The 16,837-nt window shown below is 45.3% G+C and overlaps 2 protein-coding genes across 2 annotated transcripts; both read right to left on the bottom strand.

Moving 5' to 3' along the window:
• Window positions 1-6,530: 6,530 nt before the first annotated feature.
• On the bottom strand, window positions 6,531-9,161 carry CCR75_001394 (uncharacterized protein; the record flags this gene model as incomplete). The annotated part of the gene is made up of 4 exons (XM_067959497.1): window positions 6,531-6,819; window positions 6,900-8,686; window positions 8,761-8,826; window positions 8,891-9,161. 4 exons carry the CDS (start codon window positions 9,159-9,161, stop codon window positions 6,712-6,714), a joined length of 2,232 nt encoding a protein of 743 aa, XP_067815613.1. The 3' UTR covers window positions 6,531-6,711.
• A 230-nt stretch (window positions 9,162-9,391) lies between these two features.
• Window positions 9,392-11,305, bottom strand: CCR75_001395 (uncharacterized protein; the record flags this gene model as incomplete). The annotated part of the gene is made up of 1 exon (XM_067959498.1): window positions 9,392-11,305. The coding sequence occupies one exon, from the start codon at window positions 11,303-11,305 to the stop codon at window positions 9,392-9,394; it is 1,914 nt and encodes a 637-aa protein (XP_067815529.1).
• Between the last annotated feature and the right edge of the window lie 5,532 nt (window positions 11,306-16,837).

The raw sequence follows: 16,837 nt of genomic DNA, 5'->3' as shown, positions 1-16,837 counted from the left end.
CCCCGACCTTCTGTGTCCGAAAGGCCATAGGAGGGTGGCGGATAGTGCACGCATTCAACAAACTGAATGCTGCAACGGTACCGGCTCAAACGCCAATACCTAGAAAAGACGTAATCATAGATGGTGTGTCTAAGAGTACGATCTTTTCGTCTATGGATCTGATGGATGGGTTCCATCAAATCCTTATGCGTGAACGGGATATCCCGTACACAGCAGTGAGCACTCCCAGTGGGATGCTCTGGGAATGGCTAGTGATGCCTCAGGGGCTTAGTAACGCCCCTGCGACATTCAACAGATGCGTAACGAATCTGTTGAGGCCGGTGCAATAATTCGCGCCGAATTATTTCGACGATGTATTCGTCCATAGCCGACCCATGGACGGGAAGATGGACGTGGAAGTTCATAAAACTTACGTTCGTCAGGTTCTTACACTTATGCGAAAGCATAAGTTGTACGCAAATCCCAAGAAGTGCATATTCTCTGCAAGCGGAATACCACTTCTTGGGTACATCGTCGGTAAACACGGCGTGCGCCCTGATCCCGAAAAGATCAAGATAATCACCGACTGGCCAGTTCCAGTCGATGTCAAGGGACTTAGAAAGTTTCTTGGTTTAGCGGCGTACTTGCACAAGTACTCTCGCAATTATGGAGAGATGACAGTTCATCTCTCTCGTCTCTTGAAAAAAGACGAGAAATGGTTATGGAACGCTGATTGTCAGCGTTCGTTTGAAGGTATCAAGCAAAGCTTGATGCAATCGCCCATCTTGGCGATTATCATATTCCGATATTCGACTCATCATGGCTTCACAAGCCTGGTGAGGTTGAAACAGAATTCTTCATCAATGCCTTTTACCGGCATCGGTGGTACACTTGCAAACGAACAAAGGATGTCAAACCTTTGTTCCGAGCTTGGACAGCCTTTGTATAGAATGTACATAACATAGGCTGTGAGGTCTGGCTTGACAAGCTAAATGCTTTCCGTGAACGGTTCCAGAACGGACCGTACTCGGTGCACCCTATAAGTTGCACCCTATGTTTAGAGAGGCACGGATTCTTGCCTCTCGTGGGGAGACTCATGTCCATGCTGTTTTAAGGGTGCAGGTAAATGCCCTAAGGAAGCATATTCCTCAAAGATCCCCATTGGAGGACTCTCATCTCTTACGAGATGCGTCAAGGGATCGATAACCTTCAATACTTTTTTGCTCGGGAAGCACTCGTTCTCCGTTGGACCTTTTACCAAGGAGGATGGGTCTCGTCGTAATGTAAGACGAGACCCGGAACGTCCAATATCAGTTAGGAACGAGGTTCCCAACTATCATGCGAGGGCGGACACCCTCGCCAACGAACGAGATAACTCACTCGAACCTCTTTGCCTCACGGTGGCTCAAGAATCTTTTAACAAGAAAGCGCTTCTCACCACCCGAACCCATCAATGGATGTGGGGGGGGAATCGGATTCGCCTCGTTTGACGAGCCCGATTCAGCATTGTAATTCGAATCACACCCTTTTTTCCTTAAGAGGGAATCTTGACCACGAGCAATTTCGTCGCCGCGCATTAGCGGTGACGGTCGACAATGTTTCTCGTGACCAGGTAAAAAGTTGTGCGCAGATTGAGACTGAACAAACTGGCGAACGAAAAGAAGCTGTTGACTGTTCGTCAGAAGATTTTCTTTCTTGTAGGAAAGAGTGGATCGTCTTGCTCAAAAGAAATAGACCCTGTTCTGAGACAATAAGTCTTTAGCTGGGAGCCATAAGGCTTTAGCTGATGCCCTTGACCGTTCCGGTGTAATCCGGATCGGAAGAAGCCTCGTACTGATGGCGTGAGCGGAGACGACCAGCAAAAAAAGTAGGATGCGTACGCATTCTACGAGGCAGCTCGATCGTGTATGCATTGCCTTAGCGATGTAATACACGAAACGGGCCGATATACCTGGGCAGTAATTTATTACTGCCTACACTCGTCACTACGTGCTTTGGTGGGTTTACCGTAGACAGTATGACTAGGTCATTAATTTTAAATTTAAGTGTGTTTGCTTTTCCATTTTTGTCAGAGTTCCGTATCTGTCGGTCCACCGCACTAGCGATGGAATCCCGTACAAATGGACCACTGCTTCGCTAGCCAGCAGGAAACCACCTGCTGACTCGATTTTATTTTTGTTTCAGTGCAACCGGCTCGCACTGCGGAGATATTCATCTCTTCACGATTGAGAGCATTATCATTAATAGTATTGTTTTCGATGCTGAGTCTTCCAGCATCGTTGTCTAAGTCAGTAAAAGCATAACTGTTATTACTGAGTTTGTCCACTTCAATGTTAGTAAACTCAACATTCGTATCCTTCGCATTGAACCTTAGGGCTAATGAGTCATGAGCAAGAGCTAAAGCTTCTTTGCTCGAGCGAGTCCCTCCCCCCTTAAATAAGAGTTACTCTCAAACAGCATAGGGATACGAGGGTGTCGTAAGCCATTCACGAAAAATGGTGTATGCTTTGTAGAAGCATGCGCTGAATTGTTGATGGCAAATTCTACATCGGCAAGAACTCGCTCCAGCTGTCAAAAGAGTGGACGTGTCCGAGACGTATCTCTTAGAGAATACGGTTTGCACGGTCCGTCTGACCATCTGTTTCAGGATGATCAGAAGTTGACATTTTTAAATGTGATCCAAGTGATTTGAACACTGTTAGCTACTAATTCCAACCGAGGTCGAAACGATCGCCATGATGGGACGCATTTAGCAGCAACCGCTAACAATAAAGTCTGCAGTCGCCGCCTAATTTGTTCCCAACTAAGTTTTGCCACAGTTCACGTGGAAGTTTTTTAGGTGTGGTAATGATCCTTCCGCAGGTTCATCTACGGAAACCTTGTTACGACTTCACCTTTACCTTTGCATTCTTAACGTATTTTTGTTACCATCTCCTTCAATGGCTAGTTATACAGGTTTGCGGCTGCGGTAGTACTAAAATCAATAATAGAGCATAGCTTAAACCAGTAATGCTCACTAACTCAGCCGCAGGGTGTTAATTAGAAAGTGGTATTGAGGATGGTAGTGACTTGTTCACGACTGCAGATTCTCATGCTGAATCTGGAAATTCTCATGCTACAATTCGCAATGAAAATTTTGCACGGAGATTTTAAGCTTGAGCTCATCCCGCCGTGGATCGAGGGTCTCGATCTGAGACCAGTTCAAAATGTAACCCATCAAGTAAAAGATCGTTTTAATAAAGCCACGAGCACAGCTTTTGGCTGTGATCGACTCCGGGACGGCAGCAAGATGTACCATCTTGCTTAAACGCTCAGCAAAAACAAGAATACCATTATTCTTATGGGTGACTTCAAAGAATCCGAGGACGAAGTTCATAGATACGGACTGCCAGCACTCTGCCGGAAAAGGCAGAGGATGTAACGGAGCACGGGATGAAGCACTGGGCACGGGATGAAGCACTGGGGTTTCTTGTTGACAAACTTCTCAAGCACGTATGTGCTTGTGGACGAACACATACTGGCGTGGCCAGTAGAAGTCGGAACTTATCGTGAGAAATGTCTTCTCCCGTCCACGATGACCACTTTTTGGTGCATCGTGGTACTCATACATGATGCGTAATCGCAGATCATTATGGGTAGGGATGATGACACGAGGTGTGTCGCCAGCAATGGCTGAACAATACAATTAACCGTTGCGCGTTGTATATCTATCTGTTGAGGATCGATACAACTTCGACAACCCTTCTAAGGATTGTTGGGATGGATCTCTTAGGTAATCCATCAACCCTGTAAGAGCCTTATCTTCATGTTAAGCTCTTCTAACGTCGTCATTTAATGTTGACATCGGAACACTTATTATTGCAACAGTGATCTTATGGTCACTGTTGCGCAGCCAGCTCAAAATAGGGCCGGCGCGAAAGGGCATCAGCGACAACGCTTAGTCGTCTTGATTTATACTCCACGGAGAAGTTATACTCCGCAAAGGAAGACAACCATCTCGCCATTCTATGCGAGAGGTGTGGACTGCTTATGGCCGTGCGTAAAGACGCATGGTCCGTATATTCAATGAACGGTCTATCTTCCAAGAGGTAGACCCTAACTTAGCCAGTGCGTATTTCATGGCAAGGAGTTCCTTATCATACACTAAATAGTTGCGTTCGCTGGTTGAAATTGACGCGATTGAAAATAGACGACGCGCTCTGCGCCGTCTGTGACATATTGCGTTAACGCACAGCCGAATGCAAAATCGCTGGCGTCAGGGACGACATGAAAAGGTCGATCTCGGTCTGCAATCGCCAGGATTGGCGATTGCATCCAGCTTTTCTTAATATCATCGAAGGAAAGCTGACAATCAGGGTTCCATGACAACTTTACGTTTTTTCTTCAACAAAGAAGAAAGATATACTGTCATTTTAGCACAAGTACGTGAGTACTTGTGCAAAAATGCCGCTAAACGAGGAACTGTTTTAGTCCCTTACATCGACTGGTACAAGCCAGTCGGTGATCGCCTTGATCTTTTTCTGAATCGCGGCATTCACCGTGTTTACCCACGATGCACCCAAGAAGAGGTATTTCGCTTGCAGCGAATATACATTTCTGCATGCAACTTGTGCTTACGCATAAGGGTAAGAACCTTTCGGACGTGGATACGATGAACTTCAACATCCGGCGTTCCGTTCATGGGTCTGCTATGAACGAAGTCGTCATCATAATAGCTCGGTACAAAATCCCGCCCCGATCTCAATAGATTGGTTACACGTTTGTCAAATGTCGCAGGGGCATTACTAAACCCCTGTGGCATGACTAGCCACTCCCATAGCATACTACTTGGGGGTGATTACTGCTGTGAGCGGAATATCTTGTTCACGCACAAGGATCTGATAGAATCCATCCAGCAGATTCATTGACGAAAAGATAGTACTCTTTGACATGCCATCAATGATTACATATTTTCGTGGTATCGGCGTTTGAGCCGGTACAGTTGCAGTATTCAGTTTATTGAATGCATGCACTATCCGCCAACCTCCTGTTGCATTGCGCACACAGAAGGTTGTAGAGCTATGTGGGAAAGTTGATTCCCTCACATGGCCCGCTGCTAAGCATTCGGCAAAGAATTTGTCGATCGCTATTACTTGTTCACGACGCAACGGCAATTGATTCATACCACAGTATTTCGAACCTGGGATAAGGTCGATTTCGTGTCGAGTGCCTTTGTCGTTAGGCAACTCGCACGGTACTGATTCAGGGAAGACATCCTAAAATTCAACTAAATCTTTATGCATATGGGTTGTTTTCAAAGACTCCCAGGATCGGGACGTAAAACGTATAATCCGAATCTTCTCATTCAGGACACTTTCGTTTATCGATGAGCTATTGAGAATCCGTTCGTTCTCAAGAAATACGATTGCCGACCGAATATTGGCCACGTTGTCGTCATCTGTGACAAGTAGGCAGATCTGCTTGACTTTACTACTACGCAGATCAGCAAAAACCGTTTCGATTATAGCGTTGGCAATCGAGTTATCTCCGAAGTTAACTTCGGAGGCGCTAATAGATCAAGTGTATAAGCGCCTACACTTGATCCATTGTTTACTAAGACATTGATTGTCTCAGTTTCTTCTTTGGAACTTATTTCCAAAGGTACCTGGGAACCTTAGACCACAGGTTTCCGGGGACTTCTTCTCTCAGAAATTATTTGGTGAATATCCTCCCCAACATCCTCTAGCTGTGGTTGCGCTACCACAGCGATATCCTTCACGATCGACTCTCCAGTCGAGCAAGGACTTTCGCACTCTCTCTTATAGACGGGCGTTCCAAATTCTCTTGGATGTTGCTTTTCAAGAAAGCATCCTTGTTTCGTACCTCTTAACTTATTCGAGTGGTTGAACTTCGACGCTGCCTGTGCTTGTGCACTTCCGTCAATAACTATGTCCACGTCACAATAGCGGACCTTCGATGTTGCATTTGCTCGTGCACAGCCGTCGGGATCTAACTCCACAATGTGCTGGGTATTCACACTGAGGTCTTGTGCAGTCATGCTAACGACCGAACCACAAGTGAGGCCATCGCACTCACTCGTACGACATCCACACGCCTGTAACGCTCAAAGACGTTCATTAGTTGGCCATGATGAACGAGAGACAATTATTAAATTGTTCTAGAAGGGACAACAGCATTGTGAAGCGAACCACCTGCTGACTTGCCGTATTCCCAAGCCTGCGTACGGAAGAATATGCACTAAGATGCACAAGGTCATGGTTTTGAGCACCATTATCTATCTCCAACTTCCAAGCTCTTTGCTTTAAAGTGACTTGGAAAGGATAGTTCAAGCACTTATGGCTTCGCTTACTTGAATTTTCGGGACGGTCTGGGTCATGATGGGATACCAGCATTCTTGTATTTAAAAAAATCTTTACTTGCACTTCGTTCTAGGACGGTTCCAACTTTTCTAAACCGCGCAAAAAAGTCAATGGAAAGCCGTCAGATAACGCCGCAGTTGGTGATCGTGCACGGAGAGTTTGGCGTTGATCTATGTAATGCAATGTGATACGCTGTAATTCAGAAATTAAATTGACTAAAAACTGCATGAAGTGAGTTTAGAAATTCTCTTCCTAAAATGTGGTTTTACTCTTTTTAAACCCATACGGCAATTTTTCGTTCAATAGTAGTAATTGTCCCGTCCTATCCTATATATTGATGTTTTGTCCTCTTTTTTAGCGCTCAGACTCATGTTTACGAGGAACTTTGCCACACTATTTCTTTCGCCTCTTTAAACATCACAACGACACATGTCACATTATCGGTCGACCGCTGATGAAAAATGGCATACTCAATAAGCGCCTACACAAAGAAAAACGAGAGAGAATCGCGCCATTAATCCACCACAAGCATCATCTAGCACAATCCACTCACTCACACACCTCAACAGCCCGTTGCACATCTTTCAATTCGACAAGTTTTCGACGAACAAAATCCACAGCTTCTTGATCTTTCAACACATCATACAATCCGTCACTTGCGAGCATCACAAACTCGCACTCGTCTGTTAATTCCGTGACGGTAAACTCTGGCGTCGGAATCACTAATGGACCTTTTAAAATATCGTTGGGATTCACCGGTAATTCCTGCGAATTGTACTCGTTCCGTGCTTTCGTGTCAATGTCATCGACCAAAGGCTCGACGAGATCAAACGACTTGAAAGGGGCGTCGCCAAAGGCACGCGAGACGGCCAATTCGCCCATAATACGTCCGTGAATCACAAAGCCGCCAGTCTCTCGAATCCGCTGCGCTTCGTCCGTTCGACTGGGTTTATGATCATTTGAAAGTCGTTCAGCTGTGCCATTGCGACTCAAGACAGTGCGCGAGTCTCCAACGTTGGCCACAAAGAGATACTTGCCCGCCACAAAGACTGTCGTGGCCGTGCTTCCAGCTTGCGGACGATCCGAGGTCCTTAAAAATTCTTCATCCGTACGTTCAAACGCATTGGTCAAGCGCTTCATGATGATTGATTGCAATTCCTCAATTGTCATTGTTAGTAAAGGTTTCAATTCACTCGTGTGCATGAAAAACGCGGTAATGAGGCTATGGTGGAGCACGTCACTCAAAAACGAAGATGCTTCGTCACCGCCATGGCCGTCATAGACAGCAAAGAATGACTGGGGATGCAATCCCAAACGACTTAATGGTTCAATACACAAGTCTTGAATAATCGTATGCGCGTCTTCCATATGTTTACGAGCGCCCATGTCGGCATGCGCTCCAAAGTCAAACCGATTGACAGTTAAACACGTTTGTGCCACGAGTAAATCGTCGCCAATTTCCAGTCGATAGGGTTCTTGATAACTTCCCACGAGTTTCATAAATGTCCCATTCGTCGAGTTTAAATCAATCAAATAAAATTGATTCGTCAATTCATCAAACCAAATTGCAGCATGTTTTCGAGAGAGTTCCCCATCACTTGTATGGATTTGATTCTCCGCAGATCGACCAATTCCTGCACCTTCTTGTGTAATCACAAACTCCGTGCCAGCTAATTTGCCACTTAATGCCGAGACCGTAAGACTTGGCAATTCTTCGTGAAACGATGTAACAAGAAAATCCGATTTTCCAACTCGAAATGCCACGTGAGGCTCGAGAGGCCATTGCATACGATCGCCCATATTTTCGTCATTTGCTTGGGTTTCCACGGGACTTAACCGCACAAACGTGTCCCCATTTGCTTGGTCGCCATTGACTAAATAGAAACGCCCGTGACTATACAGCACACGTGCGTGGTCGGTCTCTGCAAGGAGTGTATCGGCAGGTATACTTGCAATATTCTCACAAGTTTGGCCAATACCGCCTCCTTTCTCATCAAACGTAAAGCTTGTGACGGTATCTTCTTCGGTAAACGCCGTCATTTTAAGCACCACGTGGGTCCATGTGTGTTCGAGATACAAAGGCACTGGATCGTCTTCGACTTGGTCAGTAGCGAGATGATCGTCTATTTTGACCGATTCAGGCACGGAAGGCATTTCTTTCGAGTCATAAAGCTTGTCGTTTTCAACAATCGCGTTGCTGCTAGACGCATTATTGCCGGTAGGAGTACTATCGTTCTCCTTTGTCGGTGGTACATAGCTCCCGATACTGCTAGTATTGGAGCGAAGAAGGCGATGAACGCCTGATGTGCGGGCCCGTTGGAAAGAACTCGCTAATCGGACATCGGATTCTACGTGTTACAACGCGTATTAGTGTCTAAAGTCGCATCATGGCACGAAAAAGGACTGCAACATGGCCACGTACGTGGCGGTTCTAATCGCAAATGAGTCGAACGTCGACGATCCGGGTCATTCTCGTGTTTCCGTACCACTACAAACCACACGATATTGTCACAAAGGAAGAGAGTGTGCTTTAAATGGCCACACGATGTCACGTGCCTTGCATCTTGAGCGTCTGGACATCCTGCGCGTCCGCCATGGCGCGTCTTCTAGCGTGATGTTCTCGGTATTAAATCTACTCGTGGCAACACGAGAGATTCGGCGGTTTGATACTGAATCTTGCAATACGTTGCAAAGAATTGGCACTTGCGTACTAAACGCGCCCCACGAGGCGTAACAACGAGCCAAAGAAGAGTTGCAAGGTCTGCCAAGGGGCGAGGATGTCTCTGCCACTGCGGAACGAGATCGGACGCACTTGGTGTACATCACATCAGTCGGTTGTTTTTATTTTTTTTAAAGAAAACCTTTCAATCTATATATTAATTTGTTTTTCACGAACAATGAAAAATTCGCAATTTAAATACAAATTTACAGGAATACAATCGCCAAAAGTATAAATTAATTTGAATTCCATTTTGACAGACATCCGTAGGTTTACACACAACCATGGACAAACTTTTGAGGGACATTAAAATTGGTCAGGACTCGTAAGTCGCTCAATAGTATGAAGCGTCCGTAAATCGAGAATCTTTGGTCCGATAAAACGAAGACGCGTCATGATTGCTACTATCCCCTCGTCGGCGGGGTGCACCAGATGCCTCAAACTCGCTAAAGCCGCTGCTTTGAAAACTCGGGTCGCCATTGTAGTGGCTCTGGTCGTAATTACTATTCGTGGCCGCAAAACTCTCGTCGCCCATATATCTGCTCTCATCTGCCGTGGACATGCGGTATTCTGTCTGGCCGGACGCTTGAAAGCGCGTTTGGCCGTGATAATCACTTGCTGACGTCGATCGCGAGTCTTTGGGTTCAAAAAACGACTCGTCCAAAGACAAATCCGGTCGCTTTGTCGTCTTTTTCGACCCTTTTTGACCCATTCCATGCCATCCATTCGACAGATCTTGAATCGAATCGCCCCCAAAATCGCTCTCGTCCTCGGAAGCAAGATCCTCTCGATGTCGACTGTCATACTTTGATTGAAAGTGATTCCCCGAGTGACCAGAGCTATACATACTTTGACCATAAAACGACGACGACTGGGACGAGTATTGCGAATACTGACTCGTACCGTGTGAAGAATTTGTTTGCGCCATTGGTGGCAAGGACATTTGAGAATGCGCTAAAGCGATTTGGCTTCGTGGTGTCAACATGTCGAGGTTTGGATCATTGTACGTAAGTCGACCTCCATCGTGATCGTAAGGCTCCTGATCGAATTGGCTATTGCCAGGATTTGGCGGGTAATTGTCGTCACTAAACCCTGTTGGCGACATGTTGTGATTCTGATGATAATTTGCCGCCACTGTTGACGCTTGAGCCACGCCTTGAGTGTGATCGTGACGTCCTCTTTCAAGACCAGGGTCGTCGTCTTGGACCAGTTGATTGGTTTTCTTGTATACAAAGAGGGCGACCAGTAACACAAGCGCAATCGCGCCTGCCATCATTAAACCAAGCATTAACGTATTTGATGCAGTACTCGTGGCATTCGATGCTGCATCAGCTAATACGGACGCCGCGGCCGACGGCGATCCAGACGACGAAGATGATCGCGACGTATCTGCTTCTTGCTTTGAATCCGTACCATTGTCGGATAAATTGTCTTGTTTCGTAGTCTTGTCACTTGTTTTACTTGTCTTTAAATCGACTGTATTTGATTCGAGAGTCTCTTGAATCGTACTGGCATCCTTCTTCGTAGGAGGTTTCAAAGTCTGTTGGGTCTCGTTTAAATCACTTTTAGAGCCTACACTGGCATCGTCGTCCGATCCAGACTCGGGATCGATGATTTGTTTCCTCACTTTTAAAGAAATTGATTTCGGTGGTGCATTTGGCACGGGTTTCGACTCCTCTGGCTTGATTTCAACTTCAGTTGGAGGACTGGAGGTTGGCTTGTCAAAATTAGCATTGCTGTCAGCCGTGGGGATGGCGTCGGACACAGGCGCTGTCTGTTGAAGAAGTGGGGACCTTGTAAACGTAACCTCCGTGGTCTCGTCCTTTGGCTTTACCACACCAGTCGCTTTGTCTCGATTGGCGTCGCGCTTTGCAGGATCGACGGGTTTGTTAACAGGTAAAGGTTTGTCGGTAGCATCTACGTCCTTATTATTCACTCCCGGGGAAGCACTTGTCAAAGGCGCCCGTGTACTTGGTGCGTCGGTTGGTTTTAAAACCTCGGGCGTCGGTGTCGAGGGCTCTGCTGGTTCCGACGAGTCCGACGATGCATTCTGGTCAAGCAACCATGGCCGTTCTGGTCGTTGCGTCGCCAACGTTGGAACACGTCCATTATTGAGATCCTCTTTAAAATTCAAGACCGTTTCTGGATCCCCATCGCGACTTTGCACTGCAAAAATCTGTGCATTGGCCTGTGAATTCATGAGCAGTACCACCAGCACGAATCTGAGCCACCGTCGGTGGACCTGCATTGTCCAGCCTCCGGAGCCCGAAGCGTCACGCCAGCGCAACTTTCCTGGAATCTGCGCTGAAGGTTCGATAAAAACAGCTCTATTGTTCCCTGCACCAAAGTCTTGCGTAACCCTCTTGCCGGAATCAATAGCAGTCCACTTACTTGCCACTATCAATTCAAAACGAGGTTGATCACGTGACAAGGCAAACTGTAGGAGTCGTTATTTTGAGCTTGTGCGGCACTGTGCCTTTAGCCGCATAAGAGTCAGATGTAAAAAACTCGCGAGTTGCCCGTGTCATGCACACACATGTCTTGGTTCTGCACCGACGTTCTTGGAAAAAGCAATCATCGAGAACAGCTGTCGGCGCCAGTCTCGACCAATTGATACATACGGCAAGCGGCGGAATATCCGATCGCGTGATTTGTGCGTATTTGGCGTGAAACTTGGTCGCTCTCTGAGCTCGATTGGCGGCCCATTCAGTCGGTTTAGTCGGGAGGGGTGTGCAGTGCATTCTATATTGATAGAAACATTTGCTAAGATTCGTTCTTATTCCAGCTGACGGCTTTACGACAGACGCACGATATGGCAACTCTAGCGTAAAACTACATAACCTATAGATATTATCATTATATTTCACTTGGATTATTCGAGGTCCCTTACTCCAGCTCGCGTCCCCGTAGATTTCTCTTTTATGAAGCCAAAGCCTGGTAATATAGGCGATAAAGTTTAGCTTTGACCAAAAAAATAGTCATTCGCGCTAACGATCGGGACTGTTTATATTTAATAAAAAATGCTTACAGGAAACTGTGTTTGTATTTGTCAGGATAGCCTGCTATGTTATGGCTCAGCTGCGACATATAGGACGCACTGCAGCCAACGAGCTTACAATCGCACGAATTGTAAGCCTACGGACTCGGGACTATTGCGCCATATAAAGTTCAAGCATGAACAATCCAATATATGTGCATTATCGCGATTGTCTTCTGTGTGTTTGCGTGTTGACAACTTTGTCTTGCGTTAATTCTCTTTCAACATGCGACTATGTTACATACTGGTTACAGTCGAGGCTGTTTCCTCGTAGGAATAGTTTACCCAATAATTGTAAGCAGAGAAATAGTTGTTTTGACAGGGAAAAAATGATGCGTCTTTCACGAAGCTGGCTCACATACCCAGCTAGAATTTATGTGACGAGCAAAATCTGATATGCTGTAGAATTTTTGCTTGAAGCTCTAGATGTTGAGAATGTTTCACATTTGATTGAGCCAGACAAAATTTACCTTTCATTTGAAGTAGAAAAATGAAATGAACAGAAGAGCCTGTCTTAAGAAAATCCCGAGTTAATTAATAAGATTCTTAAATTATTCATTTAACTTCGTCGTTAATCGAGCACATTTAATGATTAATAAACCTTTGTAATTTAATTATTAAATGCAATTTGAGGTCCCTTTTTTTAAATTTATTATTCATATAATTTTTCTTGATGAAAAAAATCAGATACTGTAAAATAATTGAAAGCACTAAACACGTCTGAAGAAATCTCGTATGTGTAACGGGGTGTATCGTTACATGAAATTAACACTTAAAGGCTGTTAATTAATATATTATCTAAAACGTAGAGAATATTTGGAGGATATTACTCTATGTAGTTATGTTCAAAATTCTTATCCATAAATAGGTATAGACCATTTTATCTATTTCGCAGACTAATCAGCTGTAGAGATAAACAAAAGAGAGATACAGATAAGATCAGATAAGTATTCAATTGCATGTTTAGTATTAGATTATAATTAGGTTTGCATTTACAAGATAGATAGAAGAGATACTTACTTATATTAATACAGTTTTCATTTAACCCTCTTTAAGTTAGTTGCCTTAAAGAGAAGTCTTCCTCTGCACGTACTAGTGTACGTGAAATAATGTAGGGCACCACTTGCAACTGAGGCAGTGCGAAATGGACTTGTACTGAAGCAGTTCAAGTCGTAGTGCCCCGTTACAGTATGTCAGGCTGAGCGATTTGGTTTGTGCGGATTGCTCCAACGCTGTCCTTCATCTGCTGTACGGACTTGAGAAAACCCAGCGCGCCGCCATCCTGTTGCAGCCAGATTGTCTCAAGCAACTCGAGTGCTTTCTGAGCATCTACGACAGCGATTCCTGCTCGTCCTCAGGCTGAGTCGGGAGGTGGTCCTCAATGATTTCATCCACGTCTGGAATGTATGATGTGATCCGCTCGGTAGGATAGTCTAGCAGGTTGCGGATGTTCATCACGATAGGATACCTGAAGCGTCTAATCTGATGTTCCATCTCCACCATGACTTCATTGTCAAGGCACTGCTCCTCTAGGACTGGTGCAGCATCAGCTGGTTCTGACCGGATGTTGCAATGCCGGTAACAGTTATGGATGGTCTCAATGCGGACATCGTTAGACCAAGTTGAGACTGACACCTAGATAGCATGAAAGATGTTTATCTTTGCCGGCTCAACGACACCATTGTCGAGATCCTGAAGGAGCATACGGGAGAAGCTGCGCCTAGTAGGCTTTGAGGTTGCGTAGGATACCCTGGTCGCACGGCTGAAGCTTCGACGTCATGTTGGGCGAAATATAGTAGATTGTCGTGTTGCGAATTGCGATTCGCTGCGACAGATCAGCAAGCAGGACGTGTGCACTGCAGTTGTCCAGGATCAGCAGCACCTTGCGGTTTGCCATTCTCCCATCGAAGTCCCTCAGTCACTCCAAGATGATAATTTGTGTTATCTAGGCCTTCTTGTTGCTGCGATACTGATAGCCAAGGTTCTGGAGATTGACATGGCGGGAGCAGCGAGAAGTGGCGTAGTGCCAATGATCCATAGGGGCCTCTGTCGGACCCATCACCATTGCAGTAGACAGTCACATTTATTCCTTGTTTGCTTTCACCCCTTCAGCTCCCTGTTGCAAGCGAAGTGTCAGCTTGAAACAGAAGAGTTGCATTAGCCACCAGATAACAAAATTTGGTGTCCTTCGCAGAGTGCTTACCTGCATCCGATAGAACAAGCCAGTCTCACCCATGTTGTAGATATTCTTCCATTTATACTAATTGAGGACCTCGCATAAGGGAGAAAGCGCATCCTCCTCATCAACCATGTCCATCGCGCCGCTCTCTCCGAACTGCGATAGGCGCGGATTCCATTCAGAGCTATATAGGATTCCAGCCATCCGTTGGAAAGCTGAAATAGTTCATGTCCTGGACAAAGAAGGTCCAAAATCCGCTCTGCATGTTCACGGGCAACGTCTCCGCTAAGACTGATACGATCCGAATGGGCATTAAACCAAGCCAGCAGAGCTGATTCCATCAGTGAATACATTACTGCTGTCTTCTGAAAGTCGAAGATGGTCTGCCTTCTTCTTCGGCGTGCTGGAGACCGTCGCCTGGCTGACCCCCAGCTGATATTTGTCCTGAAGTCAATTGACAAGCTGTGCCTAGATCAGTGCGGGATTCTATGTGTAATGTTTGCAGAGAGCCACACGGACATCGTCCGTCATTGTGGCGTGCTCCTCCCAGAGGCATTGTTGATGCGCTGCTGAGTTCTTCTTGGGGATTGTGGGAGAGGCCTTTCTTTTATAACCACATCCCTCCAAAAAAGCGAAATAATTAATTTATCTGTGGGATACTACACCTGTCTAAAATTCTAAACTTTTTAAATTTATCAGGAAAGGGCGTCCCAACATTATTAATTTAGACAGGTTATACTGTAGTCGTTATTCAAAAATAGTCACAAATCTGAGTATTGTTATTTAATATTTCTCAATTGAAACGTATGATGTTAGCATACTCGCCGCTATCGACGTGTACACGCCCGTCGAAAGGTCGGTGAAAATATACTCGTCTTGTTCCACGAGACGGAAGAGTCATGCCGGTAACCTCCCAGATGGGAAGGCTTTTTATAAATCTTATACACGATTTGCGTTCGACAAGTCTCATTTTAAATAGCTGAGCTTCTAACGCGATAGTGTCATAAAAATCATTTTCCAAGTCTGAGCATCTTCACAAAAAGATGCATGATACTAGCTAGACTCATTCACGGTCTCAATTGCCAACCCTACTAAAGCATGGGCTATTTGCGCACGTACAAGCACTAAATAGCTCATGGCGTAAGTAATCAAGCGTTTGCGGGCCAAGACTTTTAAGGGGACTAAATAATCATGACGGGGCATATATTAAAGCCCACTCGCGCCCACCTATTATTTGCTGCCTGATTACTATTGCTCAAAGAGCGCATCCGCAGCGACAGGACCTTCCATGAAGAATTAAGCAACTTGGAACGAAAAATCGAGGAAATAAGAGCCTACAGAATTCATAGTATCATTCTCCTGATCGAATAAAGAATCCGTACCATATGAAGTGCCGAAAACCATATTTTTTATGGCTGTGCCAAATCGAAATTGTGCACTGCAATTTGCCAGAGTAGCAACCATGCAACGGAATATAAAATTGTAATGGGGCATACTTCGGTTGAAGTGTACAATTCACAACACACCTTTTGCTATTAAGAACTTAGATAATAAATAAAGGGGAATGTTATTTCCACCCCACCATTTCGTTATTTCCACCCCATGCAAAAAAATACCGTCGCTGCCAACTTGATTCCGATTAGCCAATCAGAAGCATTATGTATAACGCTTCGCATATTTATTTATATGGGCGGAAAAAGACAAATAAGGGGTGGAAAAAATAATGACGGGTGGAAAAAATAATGACGGGTGGAAATAACAAATGCTGGGGTGGAATGGCAAGTTGATGAAGTGGATAAAAAATACTTATTTAAGAGCCAGATATTCGGCGTTAAGGGCACCTGCGTGCATTGTGACCCTTATTCCTGCAAATACTGCAAAGTCTTCAACGAATTGCTGCTTATACAATCTCAAATTCAGATGGATAAAAGGACTTATTTAAAAGAGCCAGAGATTGAGCGATGGGGCACCTGCGTGCATTTTGACCTGATTGTATGCAAAGTTTCGAGCAATCCGCTACTTGAACAAACTCAAATTCAGATGGATCTCGTTGCCTTGATGATTGATGCACATTATTATTTTTTGTGACGGTCTAGATCCAGTTGAGCGACCACGAGTACGCTAAGGGACAGAATTCTTGGAGCCATATCATCCAGACTGCAATTTATCGTAGCTGTTCCCATAATGGTTTCTTGATGGCGATACTCCACCATGTTGTAACGTTCTTTGACAGCCTCTAATATGGTGGCAACATTTTGTCTACCCACTTCAGGCATGGCTGCAGGCGCAGCTGCATCCAAGCGCCATTAATGGTGGAAACTCTTAACAGTGAGAGGGCGGCCACTTCTTAGAAAAGCAGATTATTTGATGCTGACAGGGTATTCCATTCTTGAATTACACGCAACTGAACAGGTTATGGTGGCATTGGTAGGATCTTCAGATAACTCATAGCTCAAAGCATTTTCCTAGTGCGTATATTGAAATGCGGCGCACTACAGCAAAGAAAGGGATTTTCTGTGTTTGTGCATGACTTGCATTCGCTCCTACGACAGCTAAACACCAAG

The sequence above is a fragment of the Bremia lactucae genome, assembly GCF_004359215.1.
Source record: "Bremia lactucae strain SF5 chromosome Unknown BlacSF5_NotPlaced_183_SHOA01000117.1_1171385bp, whole genome shotgun sequence".
NCBI classification, from domain to species: Eukaryota; Oomycota; class Peronosporomycetes; order Peronosporales; family Peronosporaceae; genus Bremia; species Bremia lactucae.
The sequence above is the reverse complement of the archived record's forward strand: the minus strand, read 5'-3'. Positions and strand labels throughout refer to the sequence as shown.